Below are 16,417 nucleotides of genomic sequence, written 5' to 3' on the forward strand. Positions count from 1 at the left end.
TCACCAAAGTAACCTTGTTTCATATTTGGAATGAATATACTACGCTATCCCCTTCAGTCCATAAACATGACCCTGAAGAAACAAATATCCTGAGGGCTATGATGGGATTTACAAACTCCCCATAAACAAAAGCATTCTCCTCCTTTCTTAAGTCAACTAGGGAAGAACAGTGCCCACATCAAAGATCTGTGATTAGAGAGTAAATGCATGCTTTGATCCTACTTCTATCTTCATTTTAATGGATCTCATAAAAAATATACAATACTCAGCCTAACAAGCCAAACACTCCAAAGGCATCTACTGAGCTGAAGTAAGTAATAATACAAAAAGAAAAACCACAAACTGAACCTCTATGTAGCTGGACTGTACATAAATGATTGTAGATTTTCACTACAGAAATCAAAAGAAGTTGGCTATATTCAGTATCAAACAACAGAATTATTCTCTGAATGAAATACAGTTGACCCCTGAACAACACGTAAGAATGACATATGTCCACTGCGGTGGGAATTTTTTCGATAGTAAATATTACAGTATGACATGATCTGCAACTAGCTGGATACGCAGATGCAGAACTGAGGACGTGGAGAGCCGACTGTTAAGTTATAAGTACATTTTCTATAGTGAGAAGGGTCAGTGCCCCTAATTCCCACGTTCAAGGTTCAACTGTGTATCATATGCCCGTAAAGCACTTTGGGATAAAGCATGTTAATATCACCAATTCACAAGCACGTTTTTACTTGGTTGGTTATTGCATCAAGTTCAATAATACAGCCAGGTCGAGCAGTTGACTGTTGGCTCACAATATTAAACACTTCTCCAATAAGTTTCTGTAAAAAAAAAAAAAAAAAGAAAAGGTTCATAGTCAATAATATATGAATCTACAGTCAATATGACAGCATCTTGGATATTTAAGGCTCTAAATATTCACTGATTTACAATGGCAATTCACAAATTCAAAGAAATATTTCAACTTTTTATATTCACTCTCATTTTTAAAATTAACTAAGCAGAAAAACCTATAGTGACATAGTGAAAGTGAAAGTGAAGGTCAATCAGTTGTGTCCGACTCTTTGTGATCCCAAGGACTATACGGTGCATGGAATTCTCCAGGCCAGAGTACTGGAGTGGGTAGCCTTTCCCTTCTCCAGGGGATCTTCCTAAGTCAGGGATCAAACCCAGGTCTCCCGCATTGCAGGCAGATTCTTTACCAGCTGAGCCACAAGGGAAGCCCAAGCAGTATACTATTTCAAGACATCTAGTTCTTTGAACATGTCTTCATTTAGCAACCTTAATGCTCCAACACAGACCTGGCTGAGGACATGGCCCTATGCCTATGTGGATGGCTGCAGACCTACAATGCTATTTAAATGTACAATCTTGCTAGGGTTTGTACTTGCCCTCAACGATAGGGGCAAAGGTTGAGAAGTGGGACTCTGTGGCCTAGGATGGAGATGTGTAAACAGAGGAAGCCTAACTCTGGCTCTCCAAACCACAAAATCTTTCTGCTAATAAATAAATAAGTAAATAAAAGGCAGTCTTCCTTCTCTCTCCTTCCAAGCAGCCCTCTCTTGCATAGAAACCTTTCAGTAACTTCACCTGAAGCAATTACTTCTCACGGAGATGCCCATTCTCCTCAGTACTACCTCCACTCTTACTGCCTTCAGGTCACTCAGAGTAGTAAGATCCCAGCTTAGTCCGGGGTGTAAGTACAAGGTTAGCTATGGGAAAGTAGAAATATACACTGGAGTTGTAGGATCTTTCCAATTTATATCAGAATTCCAGAGGGCGTGCATGGGAACAGATTCTAGGGTTATTAGATAAAGACAAAATGAGTGCTTGGGTAGGGATGAATTTATTGTTATGGGTACATTCACCCAAGATTCAGGATTTTAAATGTTAGTTCAGACACCTGAAAGTGTTGCCAACAGTCTGCTGGGTTTGTCCATTTGAAACCTGGACTCAACTGTGACCTACAATTAGGTTAGAGGTTAGAACACCGGAATTTCTCTAACACCATGAATCTTTGCTCCTTAAAAGTGTGGTCACTGGAGCAGCAACTTTTTACAAATGCAATCTCTTAGACTACAAAGCTAATACATCTGTATTTTAATAAGCTCTCCAGATGATTCATGGGCATGCTGAAGTTTAAGAAGTATTGTTGCAGATCAATGGTTCTCAGCCTTGAACTACAGTTCAACTATGGACAATGGTCCTCAGCACACTGAACTAATAATCTCTGGTGCTTAGGTTCCACTTGTAGATACTGACTTATTGGTTGTTGGGTACAATCTAATCATCAGGCATTTTACAAGCTCTTCAGCTGCATCCAACATACAACCACGGTTGAGATCCCCTTGCAGGAATATCTATCTGCCAGCACTATAGCTAACAAACATACTGAATGCCTTGTTCAACACTACAGGATCCCACTCAATGTCACCTTCAATTTTAAGGGGGTGTCAAAAGCTCAAAAATCAAGATAAATAAACTCTTAATGCAATATTTTTAAATAAAAATTAATACAATAAATAATAATGAAGAAAAAGTAGCAAATGTTTTAACACAGGATCCAACAGTGTCTTGATGAGCCATACCAGAGCCTAAGACAAAAGTAAAACTGAGAGTGAAGGAGCTAAGATGGCAGAGGAGTAGGACAGGGAGACCACTTTCTCCCCTACAAATTCATCGAAAGAACATTTGAACGCTGAGCAAACGTCACAAAACAACTTCTGACCGCTAGCAGAAGACATCAGGCGCCCAGAAATGCAGCCCATCATCTTCGAAAGGAGGTAGGACAAAATATAAAAGATAAAAAGAGAGACAAAAGAGCTAGGGACAGAGACCTGTCCCGGGAGTCCTAATAGAGGAAGTTTCCAAACACCAGGAAACCCTCTCACCGGCGGGTCTGGGGGAAGTTTTCGAATCTCGGGAGGGCAACCTAACTGGGAAGAAAAATAAATAAAACCCACAGATTACATGCCTAAAAGCAACTCCCAGCAGAAAAGTACCCCAGACGCCCGCATCCGCCACCAGCAAGTGGGGGTGGTACGGGGAGGAGCGAGCTGCATTGCTTAGGGCAAAGACCGGGCCTGAATGCCCTGAGGGCAATCAGAGGGAGCTAACATGAGATAGCAACTTAAACTGTGGGATAGCAAGAGAGAGAGAGAAAGTTAACCAGCCCCAACACACTGCGGCCCGTTCGCAGAACAAAGGAAGAACTGAGCGATCCCAGAGAAGAGTTAGCCGGCGGAGGACCGGCCCATCCCCCGCCGGAGGCAGGAGGCAGGGGAGGAGGGGAAAGGGGCGAACTTGGTCCCAGAGACTGCATCTCCTACCAAAGTGCAAACAGGCTCCCAGTTTCTAACCAAAGACTTCCTGAGATTCTGGATGGTCGACATCTGCCGGGAGGGTCACGGCTAGAGGCCAGCTCCCGAAAACAGACACAAGGCGCACCGGACCAGCGCGCGCAAACTGAGGCTGGGACCGCGGAGGGGATAAGGCACACCGCACCCGGGGAGACAGCGCCCATCAAGCTCCTGGCTGCCTGAGCTGCTCAGGCCGGGGAAGGGCACAAAACGCAGGCCCAACCGAGTCCGCGCTTTTGTGGAGAACTCGAAAACTGGAACCGCGCGCAATGCAGGGCCTGCTCCCTACAGAGCAGCCTGGAGCCTGAGCAGTGTAGACGGGGGAAGCACACACCCGTGAGCGGGGGCAAACCCAGTGTGACTGGAACACTGCAAATGCTCCCCACACAGGCCGGTGACATTTGTCTGCAGCGCCCCTCCCTCCCAGCAGCACGACTGAGCAAGCAAACCTGAACAAGAGGCCACCTCCGCCTGCCTGTGTCAGGGCGGAAATTAGACACTGAAGAGACCTGCAAACAGAAGCCAAATAAACAAAGGGAACCACTTCAGAAGTGAGCAGTGCAACAGATTAAAATCCTGGTCGGTAACACCGACTACACCAGAAGGGGCCTATAGATATCGAGAAGTGTAAGCTGGAACAAGGAGCTATCTGAAACTGAACCGAACCCAAACTGCCCGCAACAGCTCCAGAGAAATTCCTAGATGTATTTTTACTTTTTTTGGTTTGTTTTTTTAATTAAAAAAATTTTTTTTTCTTTTCTTTTTCTTATTTTCTTTTAAGATTCCCTATTACTCCTCAACTTTCATTTTCATATATTTTTACTTTTTTCATTAAAAAATTTTTTTTCTTTTTTCCTCTTATTTTCTTTTAAAGTCCTCTGTTACTCCTCTATTACTCCTTAATTTTCATTTTACTATAACCTTGCAAAAAAAAAAAAACAGGCCCTATTTTTAAACCGAACTTCATATATATTTCTTAATTATTTTGTGTTTTTGTTTGTTTTTGATATTGTATTTTTAAGAGTCTAACCTCTACTCTAGATTTTTAATCTTTGTTTTTCGTATTTGATATCAATTTTGGACATTTAACAATCCAATATTCAGTACCCATTTTTACTCAGGAGTGTGTTGATTACTCTCTCCCACTTTTGACTCTCCGTTTTCTCCCTCAGATCACCTCTATTTCCTCCCTCCCCCTTCTCTTCCCAATCCAATTCTGTGAATCTCTGTGGGTGTCTGGGCTACGGAGAACACTTAGGGAACAGAGTACTGCATAGATCTGTCTCTCTCCTCTTGAGTCCCCCTTTTTCTTCTTCTGCTCATCTCTATCTCCCTCCTCCCTCTCCTCTTCTTCAGGTAACTCTGTGAACCTCTCTGGGTGTCCCTCACTGTGGAGAATCTTTTCACCATTAACCCAGAAGTTTTATTATCAGTGCTGTATAGTTGGAGAAGTCCTGAGGCTACTGGAAGAATAAGACTGAAATCCAGAGGCAGGAAATTTAAGCCCAAAACCTGAGAACACCAGAGAACTCCTGACTACAGGGAATATTAGGTAATAAGAGATCATCCAAAGGCCTCCATACCTACACTGAAACCAACCACCAACGAAGAGCCAATAAGTTCCAGAGCAAGACATATCACACAAATTCTCCTGCAACACAGGAACATAGCCCTGAGCGTCAACATACAGGCTGTCCAAAGTCACACCTAACACACAGACCCATCTCAAAACTCACTACTGGACACTCCATTGCACTCCAGAGAAAAGAAATCCAGCTCCACACACCAGAACACCAACGCAAGCTTCCCGAACCAGGAAACCTTGACAAGCCAATCGTCCAACCCCACCCACTGGGAGAAACCTCCACAATAAAAAGGAACCACAGACCACCAGAATACAGAAAGCCCACTCCAGACACAGCAATCTAAACAAGATGAAAAGGCAGAGAAATACCCAGCAGGTAAAGGAACATGAAAAATGCCCACCAAGTCAAACAAAAGAGGAGGAGATAGGGAATCTACCTGAAAAAGAATTTAGAATAATGATAATAAAAATGATCCAAAATCTTGAAAACAAAATGGAGTTACAGATAAACAGCCTGGAGACAAAGATTGAGAAGATGCAAGAAATGTTTAACAAGGACCTAGAAGAAATAAAAAAGTAAATTAAAAATGAATAATGCAATAAATGAGATCAAAAACACTCTGGAGGAAACCAAGAGTAGAATAACGGAGACAGAAGATAGGATAAGTGAGGTAGAAGATAAAATGGTGTAAAAATAAATGAAGCAGAGAGGAAAAAAGAAAAAAGAATCAAAAGAAATGAGGACAACCTCAGAGACCTCTGGGACAACGTGAAATGCCCCAACATTGAAATCATAGGAGTCCCAGAAGAAGAAGACAAAAAGAAAGGCCATGAGAAAATACTCGAGGAGATAGTAGCTGAAAACTTCCCTAAAATGGGGAAGGAAATAGTTACACAGGTCCAAGAAACCCAGAGAGTCCCAAACAGCATAAACCCAAGGTGAAACACCCCAAGACACATATTAATCAAATTAACAAAGATCAAACACAAAGAACAGATATTAAAAGCAGCAAGGGAGGAACAACAAATAACACACAAAGGGATTCCCATAAGGATAACAGCTGATCTATCAATAGAAACCCTTCAGGCCAGAAGGGAATGGCAGGACACACTTAAAGTAATGAAAGAGAATAACCTACAACCTAGATTACTGTACCCAGCAAGGATCTCATTCAGATATGAAGGAGAATTCAAAAGCTTTACAGACAAGCAAAAGCTGAGAGAATTCAGCACCACCAAACCAGCTCTTCAACAAATGCTAAAGGATCTTCTCTAGACAGGAAACACAGAAAGGTTGTATAAACGCGAACCCAAAACAACAAAGTAAATGGCAACGGGACCACACCTATCAATAATTACCTTAAATGTAAATGGGTTGAATGCCCCAACCAAAAGACAAAGATTGGCTGAATGGATACAAAAACAAGATCCCTATATATGCTGTCTACAAGAGACCCACCTCAAAACAAGGGACACATACAGACTGAAAGTGAAGGGCTGGAAAAAAATATTTCATGCAAATGGAGACCAAAAGAAAGCGGGAGTCGCAATACTCATATCAGATAAAATAGACTTTCAAATAAAGGCTGTGAAAAGAGACAAAGAAAGACACTACATAATGATCAAAGGATCAATCCAAGAAGAAGATATAACAATTATAAATATATCTGCACCCAACATAGGAGCACCGCAATATGTAAGGCAAATGCTAAGGAGTGTGAAAGGGGAAATTAACAGTAACACAGTAATAGTGGGAGACTTTAATATCCCACTCACAACTATGGATAGATCAACTAAACAGAAAATTAACAAGGAAACACAAACCTTAAATGACACAATGGACAAGCTAGACCTAATTGATATCTATAGGACATTTCACCCCACAACAATCAATTTCACCTTTTTCTCAAATGCACATGGAACCTTCTCCAGAATAGATCACATCCTGGGCCATAAATCTAGCCTTGACTTGGTAAATTCAAAAAAACTGAAATCATTCCAGTCATCTTTTCTGACCACAGTGCAGTAAGATTAGATCTCAATTACAGGAAAAAAATTATTAAACATTCAAACATATGGAGGCTAAATAACACGCTTCAGAATAACCAACAAATCATAGAAGAAATAAAAAAAAGAAATCAAAATATGCATAGAAACGAATGAAAATGAAAACACAACAACCCAAAACCTATGGGATACTGTAAAAGCAGTGCTAAGGGGAAGGTTCATAGCATTACAGGCTTACCTCAAGAAACAAGAAAAAAGTCAAATAAATAATCTAACTCTACACCTAAAGCAACTAGAGAAGGAAGAAATGAAGAACCCCAGAGTTAGTAGAAGGAAAGAAATCTTAAAAATTAGGGCAGAAATAAATGCAAAAGAAACTAAAGAGACCATAGCAAAAATCAACAAAGCTAAAAGCTGGTCTTTTGAAAAAATAAACAAAATTGACAAACCCTTAGCAAGACTCATTAAGAAACAAAGGGAGAAGAACCAAATTAACAAAATTAGAAATGAAAATGGAGAGATCACAACAGACAACACTGAAATACGAAGGATCATAAGAGACTACTACCAGCAGCCCTATGCCAGTAAATGGACAACTTGGAAGAAATGGACAAATTCTTAGAAAAGTATAACTTTCCAAAACTGAACCAGAAAGAAATAGAAGATCTTAACAGACCCATCACAAGCAAGGAAATCGAAACTGTAATCAGAAATCTTCCAGCAAACAAAAGCCCAGGACCAGATGGCTTCACAGCTGAATTCTACCAAAAATTTAGAGAAGAGCTAACACCTATCTTACTCAAACTCTTCCAGAAAATTGCAGATGAAGGTAAGCTTCCAAACTCATTCTATGAGGCCACCATCACCCTAATTCCAAAACCAGACAGAGATGCCACAAAAAAAGAAAACTACAGGCCAATATCACTGATGAACATAGATGCAAAAATCCTTAACAAAATTCTAGCAAACAGAATCCAACAACATATTAAAAAAATCATACATCATGACCAAGTGGGCTTTATCCCAGGAATGCAAGGATTCTTTAATATCCACAAATCAATCAATGTAATACACCACATTAACAAATTGAAAGATAAAAACCATATGATTATCTCAATAGATGCAGAGAAAGCCTTTGACAAAATTCAACACTCATTTATGATTAAAACTCTCCAGAAAGCAGGAATAGAAGGAACATACCTCAACACAATAAAAGCTATATATGACAAACCCACAGCAAGCATCACCCTCAATGGTGAAAAATTGAAAGCATTTCCCCTGAAATCAGGAACAAGACAAGGGTGCCCACTCTCACCACTACTATTCAACATAGTGTTGGAAGTTTTGGCCACAGCAATCAGAGCAGAAAAAGAAGTAAAAGGAATCCAGATAGGAAAAGAAGAAGTGAAACTCTCGCTGTTTGCAGATGACATGATCCTCTACATAGAAAACCCTAAAAACTCTTCCAGAAAATTACTAGAGCTAATCAATGAATATAGTAAAGTTGCAGGATATAAAATTAACACACAGAAATCCCTTGCATTCCTATATACTAACAATGAAAAAACAGAAAGAGAAATTAAGGAAACAATACCATTCACCATTGCAACAAAAAGAGTAAGATACTTAGGAGTATATCTACCTAAAGAAACAAAAGACCTATACATAGAAAACTATAAAACACTGATGAAAGAAATCAAAGAGGACACAAACAGATGGAGAAACATACCATGCTCATGGATTGGAAGAATCAATATTGTCAAAATGGCTATTCTACCCAAAGCAATCTATAGATTCAATGCAATCCCTATCAAGCTACCAACGGTATTTTTCACAGAACTAGACCAAAGAATTTCACAATTTGTATGGAAATACAAAAAACCTCGAATAGCCAAAGTAATCTTGAGAAAGAAGAATGGAACTGGAGGAATCAACCTGCCTGACTTCAGACTCTACTACAAAGCCACAGTCATCAAGAGAGTATGGTACTGGCACAAAGACAGAAATATAGATCAATGGAACAGAATAGAAAGCCCAGAGATAAATCCACATACCTATGGACACCTTATCTTCGACAAAGGAGGCAAGAATATACAATGGAAAAAAGACAACCTCTTTAACAAGTGGTGCTGGGAAAACTGGTCAACCACTTATAAAAGAATGAAACTAGAACACTTTCTAACACCATACACAAAAATAAACTCAAAATGGATTAAAGATCTAAACGTAAGACCAGAAACTATAAAACTCCTAGAGGAGAACATAGGCAAAACACTCTCTGACATAAATCACAGCAAGATCCTCTAGGACACACCTCCCAGAATATTGGATATAAAAGCATAAATAAACAAATGGGACCTAATGAAACTTAAAAGCTTCTGCACAACAGAGGAAACTATAAGTAAGGTGAAAAGACAGCCTTCAGAATGGGAGAAAATAATAGCAAACGAAGCAACAGACAAAGGATTAATCTCAAAAATATATAAGAAACTCCTGCAGCTCAATTCCAGAAAAATAAATGACCCAATCAAAAGATGGGCCAAAGAACTAAACAGACATTTCTCCAAAGAAGACATACAGATGGCTAACAAACACATGAAAAGATGCTCAACATCACTCATCATCAGAGAAATGCAAATCAAAACCTCCATGAGGTACCATTACACGCCAGTCAGGATGGCTGCTATCCAAAAGTCTACAAGCAATAAATGCTGGAGAGGGTGTGGAGAAAAGGGAACCCTCTTACACTGTTGGTGGGAATGCAAACTAGTACAGCTGCTATGGAGAACAGTGTGGAGATTTCTTAAAAAACTGGAAATAGAACTGCCATATGACCCAGCAATCCCACTTCTGGGCATACACACCGAGGAATCCAGATCTGAAAGAGACACGTGCACCCCAATGTTCATCGCAGCACTGTTTATAATAGCCAGGACATGGAAGCAACCTCGATGCCCATCAGCAGATGAATGGATAAGGAAGCTGTGGTACATATACACCATGGAATATTACTCAGCCGTTAAAAAGAATTCATTTGAATCAGTCCTAATGAGATGGATGAAACTGGAGCCCATTATACAGAGTGAAGTAAGCCAGAAGATAAAGACCAATACAATATACTAACACATATATATGGAATTTAGAAAGATGGTAATGATAACCCTATATGCAAAACAGAAAAAGAGACACAGATGTACAGAACAGACTTTTGGACTCTGTGGGAGAAGGCGACGGTGGGATGTTTTGAGAGAACAGCATTGAAACGTGTATATTATCTATGGTGAAACAGATCACCAGCCCAGGTGGGATGCATGAGACAAGTGCTCGGGGCTGGTGCACTGGGAAGACCCAGAGGGATGGAATGGGGTGGGGAGGGAGGTGGGAGGGGGGATCGGGATGGGGAATACATGTAAATCCATGCTGATTCATGTCAATGTATGGCAAAAGCCACTACAATATTGTAAAAAAAAATAAACAAATAAATAAATAAATAAGTTAAACTGCACAGTTTTTTTAAGGTTAGTTTTTTTCAGAACATTAAAGTGGTTGAAAAACATTACAAAATGAAAGGTAGTATATTAAAACTCACAAAATATTTTAAATTTATTTTTACCAAAAATAATTTAACTTCAGCTTACCAAAACTTCTTTTTGCAGGGCAACATTGTGACTGGACTTTTTTTTTTTTTAAGTTCCCAAGTCCACTTCTAAGTATGGATAAGACTGCACTAAGCAAAATTTGTGAATTGGTTCTAGAAAATCCAAATACAATACTGACTTTATATTACAAATTACTGACACTGTATGTCACTTAAAACTATTTCAGATGAAATTTCTATAAGACTTAAATTATCAAAATATTTAAAAACCACGTCAGTGGCTGGTTTTTGTAAACAAGATTATCCACATAACATTATTTTTCTCCAGTGAGCAATTCAAAATCTAAAGCATTTCAGTTAGTTTTTCATATATTCATTTTGAACATGAAATTAGTGTGCTATGGTAGTCAGAATAATGGCCCCAAAAGATGTCTACATCCTAATCCTTAGCACTTATGTATATGTTACTTTACATGGCAAAAAAAAAAAGGACATATGTGATTAAAGATCTTGATATGAAGAGGTTATCTTGGATTATGTCCAATACAATCTTTATAAAAAGAGAGGAAATATGGTCTGATTTGGAGAAAAAGATATGACAAGAGGAGCAGACACCAGAAAGAGAAAAGGATTTGCAAATATTATGTACTATGTTGCTATCTTCAAAAGGCAAGATGGGGAAGAAAGACAAGAAATGCAGGTAGCCTGTGAAGCTGGAAAAGGTTTAAAAAAAAAAAGACTCTCCTCTAGTGTCTACAGAGAGACTATGGCTTGGCTAATACCTTGGTTTTGGAGCCTTTGACCTCAAAGATATAATAAAAGTGCTGTTTTAAGTCACCATGTTTGTGGAATTTTGTTACATCAGCAGTAGGAAACTAATACAGATATCCACAAACAAGTTTTATGACATGTACTTTTTCTAATAATAATATCACATCTGATAATTCACATATTTCCAATTTTTTCCCATTCATTTCAGATTCATTTCACACATCTTGCTAAAATTTTATACCCACAAAACCCACTTTGTACTTTCCAAGTTTGTCCCTCTTACTCATTTTAAGTCACAACTCTCAACTGATAAGAAACAGATTTATAAACAGAAAATTTCAAGTAGAGAAAATTAGATAAGTACATTTTTTCATAACATTGGAATGTGTTCTTTTGGTTTTTTTGTTTTTTAATTTTGCCTGTGAGGGCTCTTTGTTGCAACACTCAGAGGTTCCTCTTGTTGCAACACTCAGAGGTTCCTCTTGTTGCAGAGCACGGCCTCTAGAGTGTGGGGTTTTGGTAGCTGTGGCACACCAGCTTAGTCGCCCTGGGGTATGTGGGATCTTCCTGGACCAGGGATCAAACCCATGTCTCCTGAATTGGCAGGTGGATTCTTAACCACTGGACCACCAGGGAAGCCCTGTCTCTGGGGTCTTCTGTTCAAGAATTCAGCTTATGAAAGTAGAAAGGGTCAAAATTTTTCTACAATGAATAAATATTGCATTTTAACTTTAAAAAAAATGAAAATGGAAGGTTTAAGAAAAAATTACATTTGTAACTACACTGGAGTAGAAGACCAAGATAAATTTTAAAATTCCAAGAATGTATTCAACTGCTCTAAATGAAATTTCTATTTTCCTGGAAAAATAATGCCCAGGTTATTGATACATTTTGCCAATGAGAAGAATGAACCATAGAGTATATTCTCTGAGAAATTATGGGGATCAGCACAGCCAAAATACAAAAAGCAGATAAATGTTATAATTTTCAAAAAGGAAAAGAGCGTACTTCTGTAAGCTGCAATAAAGAGCCTGATGTCTATTTAGTACATTTTAGTCATCAAAAGACATCAGGGTACACACAATCTACTATACATTAAAACAATCTCATACAAATCTGACTTCCTTTTTTGACTACAAGAGATTTGGCAGACAGGGTGTATTTTATTTGCATGGCAAGCTGACTCATGCAAATACTTGGGATAAGCTGAAGAAATATTCTAGACAATAAAAAAATGGAGAAAGATTTCAAATGTATACTGCTAGGTCCTTTCTTCAGTCCAGTACATTTAACATTTCTGTAAAAAAAAAATTGACTTAGATGAAAACACAGAACAACATTCATCGAACAGGCTGATGATGTAAGTCATACAAAAGTAACACAAATAACAAAATCTGGATTCAAAGAGATACTAAACACCGGTACTACTGAGTGAAATGTAATAGGGAAGTAAGTCTATATTTGGGTCCCAAATTCAAATGCACAAATATAAGATGGCTTGCTACCAAAAAAAAAAAAAAAAAAAGACTCTAATATTTAATTGAAAGCTCAATATGAATTAATTACATACAAAGAATGTGGCATGACTGATAAGATATAATCTACTGCAAGAGGGCATAACACTGCTATATTCTAGATATCCTACAATTCCCGGTGTATAAACAAACCAAAAGTTGCTCAGAACAGTAACCAGGCTCAAATATAAAAGCAGTTAGATAAATTTATGGGCAGAGGAGCAGCAGGTCTGGCCTGAGGGAAAAAATTGGGGGATTACAAGATAGGTGTCTGAGATGATCTCTCGTGTAAGAAATGTTGTTTAGTCACTCAGTCATGTCCAACTCTTTTGAGTCCCCTATGTACTGTAGCCTGCCAGGCTCCTCTGTCCGTGGGATTTCCCAGGCAGGAATACTGGAGTGGGTTGCCATTTCCTTCTCCAGGGGATCTTCTCGATCAAGGGATTGACCCCATGTCTCCTGCACTGGCAGGTGGATTCTTTACCACTGAGCCACCTGAGAAGTCCATAAGAAACATTAGACTTATTCTAAATGAAACTACAGCTAAGAAGTAGAATTTGAGGATTACAAATTTAATTTCAATATAACTGTGATGGTAATTCAAAGACTGAATGTGCTGCATTTAGAGTGGAGTTTCCCTCCTCAGAAGTCAGAAGACAAGTTGGCAGGAACATTGTAGAGAGAAATAAAGCATCAGACAGCTAGTTAGACTAAGGGAACTTCAAATCTTCCACCTACATAATTTTATGATGCTACTTTCCTAGACTTTCTCTATGTCAACCTTGTGACTCCAATCCAATTATCACTGTTTTTGGAATAAGACTTATTTAGACATGTACCTTCCTGTAACTACTTTCAGGCCATCCTCTCACTCAACAAAGACTAAGAATCTATCTTTCTAAATCTTATCCATTTATCAAAAATGAACTCAAATACTGTCCTTAATAAAAACTTCTATGGCTACCCTAATCTGATCTCTCTCACCTCTGAATTATGAAATACAGTTTGCCAACTGATTATATATATCACCTTTAGACACCTCTTCTGTCTTAAACTGTTATTTAAATTTTTATTAATAATTTCTTTCCTCAACTATATTTAAATCTCCTTAAAGGCAGACACTGTATTCCCTACACATCTAGGGACACATGACAGGCATTCAAAAAGAGTCACTGATTTTCAATATTGGGAACATTTTTATTACAACAGTTATTTTATAAAAAGCCATGTTTTCATAGCTAAATGGAAAATTCGCCATTCAAATCTGAGTATTAACTAACATGCATGACTTCCAGCTGAAATACAGAATGAGTGGAATGAGACACTGCCACCCACTGATAACATATTCAAACCACAGGACTTTTTAAAATAATGACTCAAGCTAAGAAAAGTTCAAATTTTCCCAACCTAAACATAGAGCTTGGTGAAGCTCCCTTAAAACCTTTCTTGAACAAAGAAAGATTAATGGAACCAAACGAGAGAGTGAAAAATGTCAAGAAAAAAGGGTATTTTAGGAAAAAAAAATTCATATTTCTTTCTTTAAATGTAAAATTGATATGTGATGTATAAACTGTAATTTTTTTTCTAGACCACAGGGATCCTAGTTCCTCGACCAGAGATTGAATCTGGGCCACAGCAGTGAAGGCATCATTAGATGGTAATTTTGATTCATGCACCTTAAAACACAAATTAAGGAAAAACAAACTAGTTACAGAGAGCCCAGAACAGATGCTTACTCCCTGAACACCTCCTAACAAATGAAAGTCCTAGACAAGAGAGAATGGCTTCTTAGCTTAAATATATTAATAAAGATTAGGAAATACTTACTGAAGATTCTGGATCTGACAGTTCATCCAATAATTTCCTTGCATCTACTACAGCTTGGTAGAGTCTCAGATTTTTGCCATCAGAAGCAACAAAGCAAGCACTAGCAGAATTGCAATACGTGCCTGAGAAAGTAAACAGTCTGCATTATAATATATATTTTTATTACTGACTGAAGTACAGAAAAAAAATTCCATACTTCTCTTTTTAGGTATAACCATGGTCCATAATCACAATGAAATGGATACAATTAATAAATATAAAATTATCAACAAAAAATTCAATAGAAAATAGGTTATGAGAGAGAAAAAATTAAAAACAAACTTTTAGAAACTCTAAAGTCGGATATCTACATTTGAATACTTACTAAAAGTCCCTAATAAGTATAAATTACTTTGTATATAAATAACAGTTAAGCTTTTATTAATTTTACTATTAAAATGAACACTTACCAAGACAGTAACTGGGAATAAGAGTTGGAAGCCAAGCAACATTAGAGAAGGCTGAAGTATGTAAAGAGTTAATTCGTGCCAACTCTGACACTCCTCCAGTGTATGACAAGGGTCCTATTGGGTCCACACGCCACAGAATAAGTTCACTGTAGATGGCATTCGGGTCATGAAATGTACGTGTTGCTGCATTTCTGAGAGGTTGTTTCAAGGAACCCTTTATGTGTCTTACAGGATCTATCAATCTACTTAATTTACTGTCTGAGTCCCACTGAAAATCTGATTCAGGAGTCAATAGAGCATTGTGATGAGATGATGTCAATAATAATGGTAAAACTGAATGACATGCCAGGTCATTGAGGTGAAATCGATGACCACAATACCTAAATTTGTGAGATACAGTTAGAACAGTGGTAAAGGCAGACTTCTCAGCAAACGTGACTGCCCACTGATTGAGAGAGCCATCTATGTGTTTAGAGACCATCATCACTGTGGGAGCTACAATGTTCATATTTGTACTGTGTGATCCAGAGTGCGCCAGTGATCCACGAGGACTGCCTTCAGCCAGCATGTCTCGGTGTAAGGGGGTGTGGTGAGAGTCTTTCGCAGCATTTATACAGGCATACATCATGATATTTTTACTAAGAGAGCTTGCATCACCAGATGGAAATGCAACAGGAATCCGAGAAGAAAAAGAAACCTGAAAAAGACAATTATGATGACTCAGTGTAAGTAGTTTGCCTCCTCTCAAAGTCTTCCAAAAATACTTTAATTTTCATAATGTCAAACCTCAGCTTCCTAGCAAAAAATATCATTTTCAACTTCATTATGTTCTAATCCTTTTCCTCTATATAATATCATCTCTATTCATAGCCTATGAGAAGAGTAAAGAAATAGTTGCAGGTGTCTTGCCTGTACATTTAAATGACTACAACTACAAATCTAAACAAGTATTGTTCAGAAAGGTAACAGATAAAGATAACTAGATTTAATGAATAAAACTGGAGAAGCGGGGGGACTCATCCCGAGTCACATTTTTAGGACAGTTTCTTGAGTGCTAAGTCATTTTAGTTGTTTCCGACTCTTTGCGACCCTATGGACTGCAGCCCTCCAGGCTCCTCTGTCCATGGGATTCTCCAGTCAAGAATACTGGAGTGGGTTGCCATCCCTTCCTCCAGGGGATCTTCCCACCCAATGATTGAACCCACGTTTCTTATGTCTCCTGCATTGGCTACCTGGGAAGCCCCCTCGGGTAGTTTCTTAAGTTTATTCAAAATACTGTTAATTCCTAGGGAAAAAAC

General features: G+C 38.4%; 1 protein-coding gene across 3 annotated transcripts in view; it reads right to left on the reverse strand.

The window, feature by feature from the left end:
• Positions 1-16,417, reverse strand: part of DMXL2 (Dmx like 2) — a 169,943-nt gene that overhangs the window by 62,890 nt on the left and 90,636 nt on the right. For all 3 annotated transcript variants that reach the window (XM_043920225.1, XM_043920224.1, XM_043920226.1), the window contains exons 12-14: positions 15,120-15,816; positions 14,671-14,792; positions 741-830 (exon numbers count right to left, since the gene is read on the reverse strand). In XM_043920225.1, coding sequence (XP_043776160.1) covers positions 741-830; positions 14,671-14,792; positions 15,120-15,816 — 909 coding nt within the window. The remainder of the gene's footprint in view (positions 1-740; positions 831-14,670; positions 14,793-15,119; positions 15,817-16,417) is intronic.

Source organism: Cervus elaphus, chromosome 12 (genome assembly GCF_910594005.1).
Source record: "Cervus elaphus chromosome 12, mCerEla1.1, whole genome shotgun sequence".
Taxonomy (NCBI): domain Eukaryota; kingdom Metazoa; phylum Chordata; class Mammalia; order Artiodactyla; family Cervidae; genus Cervus; species Cervus elaphus.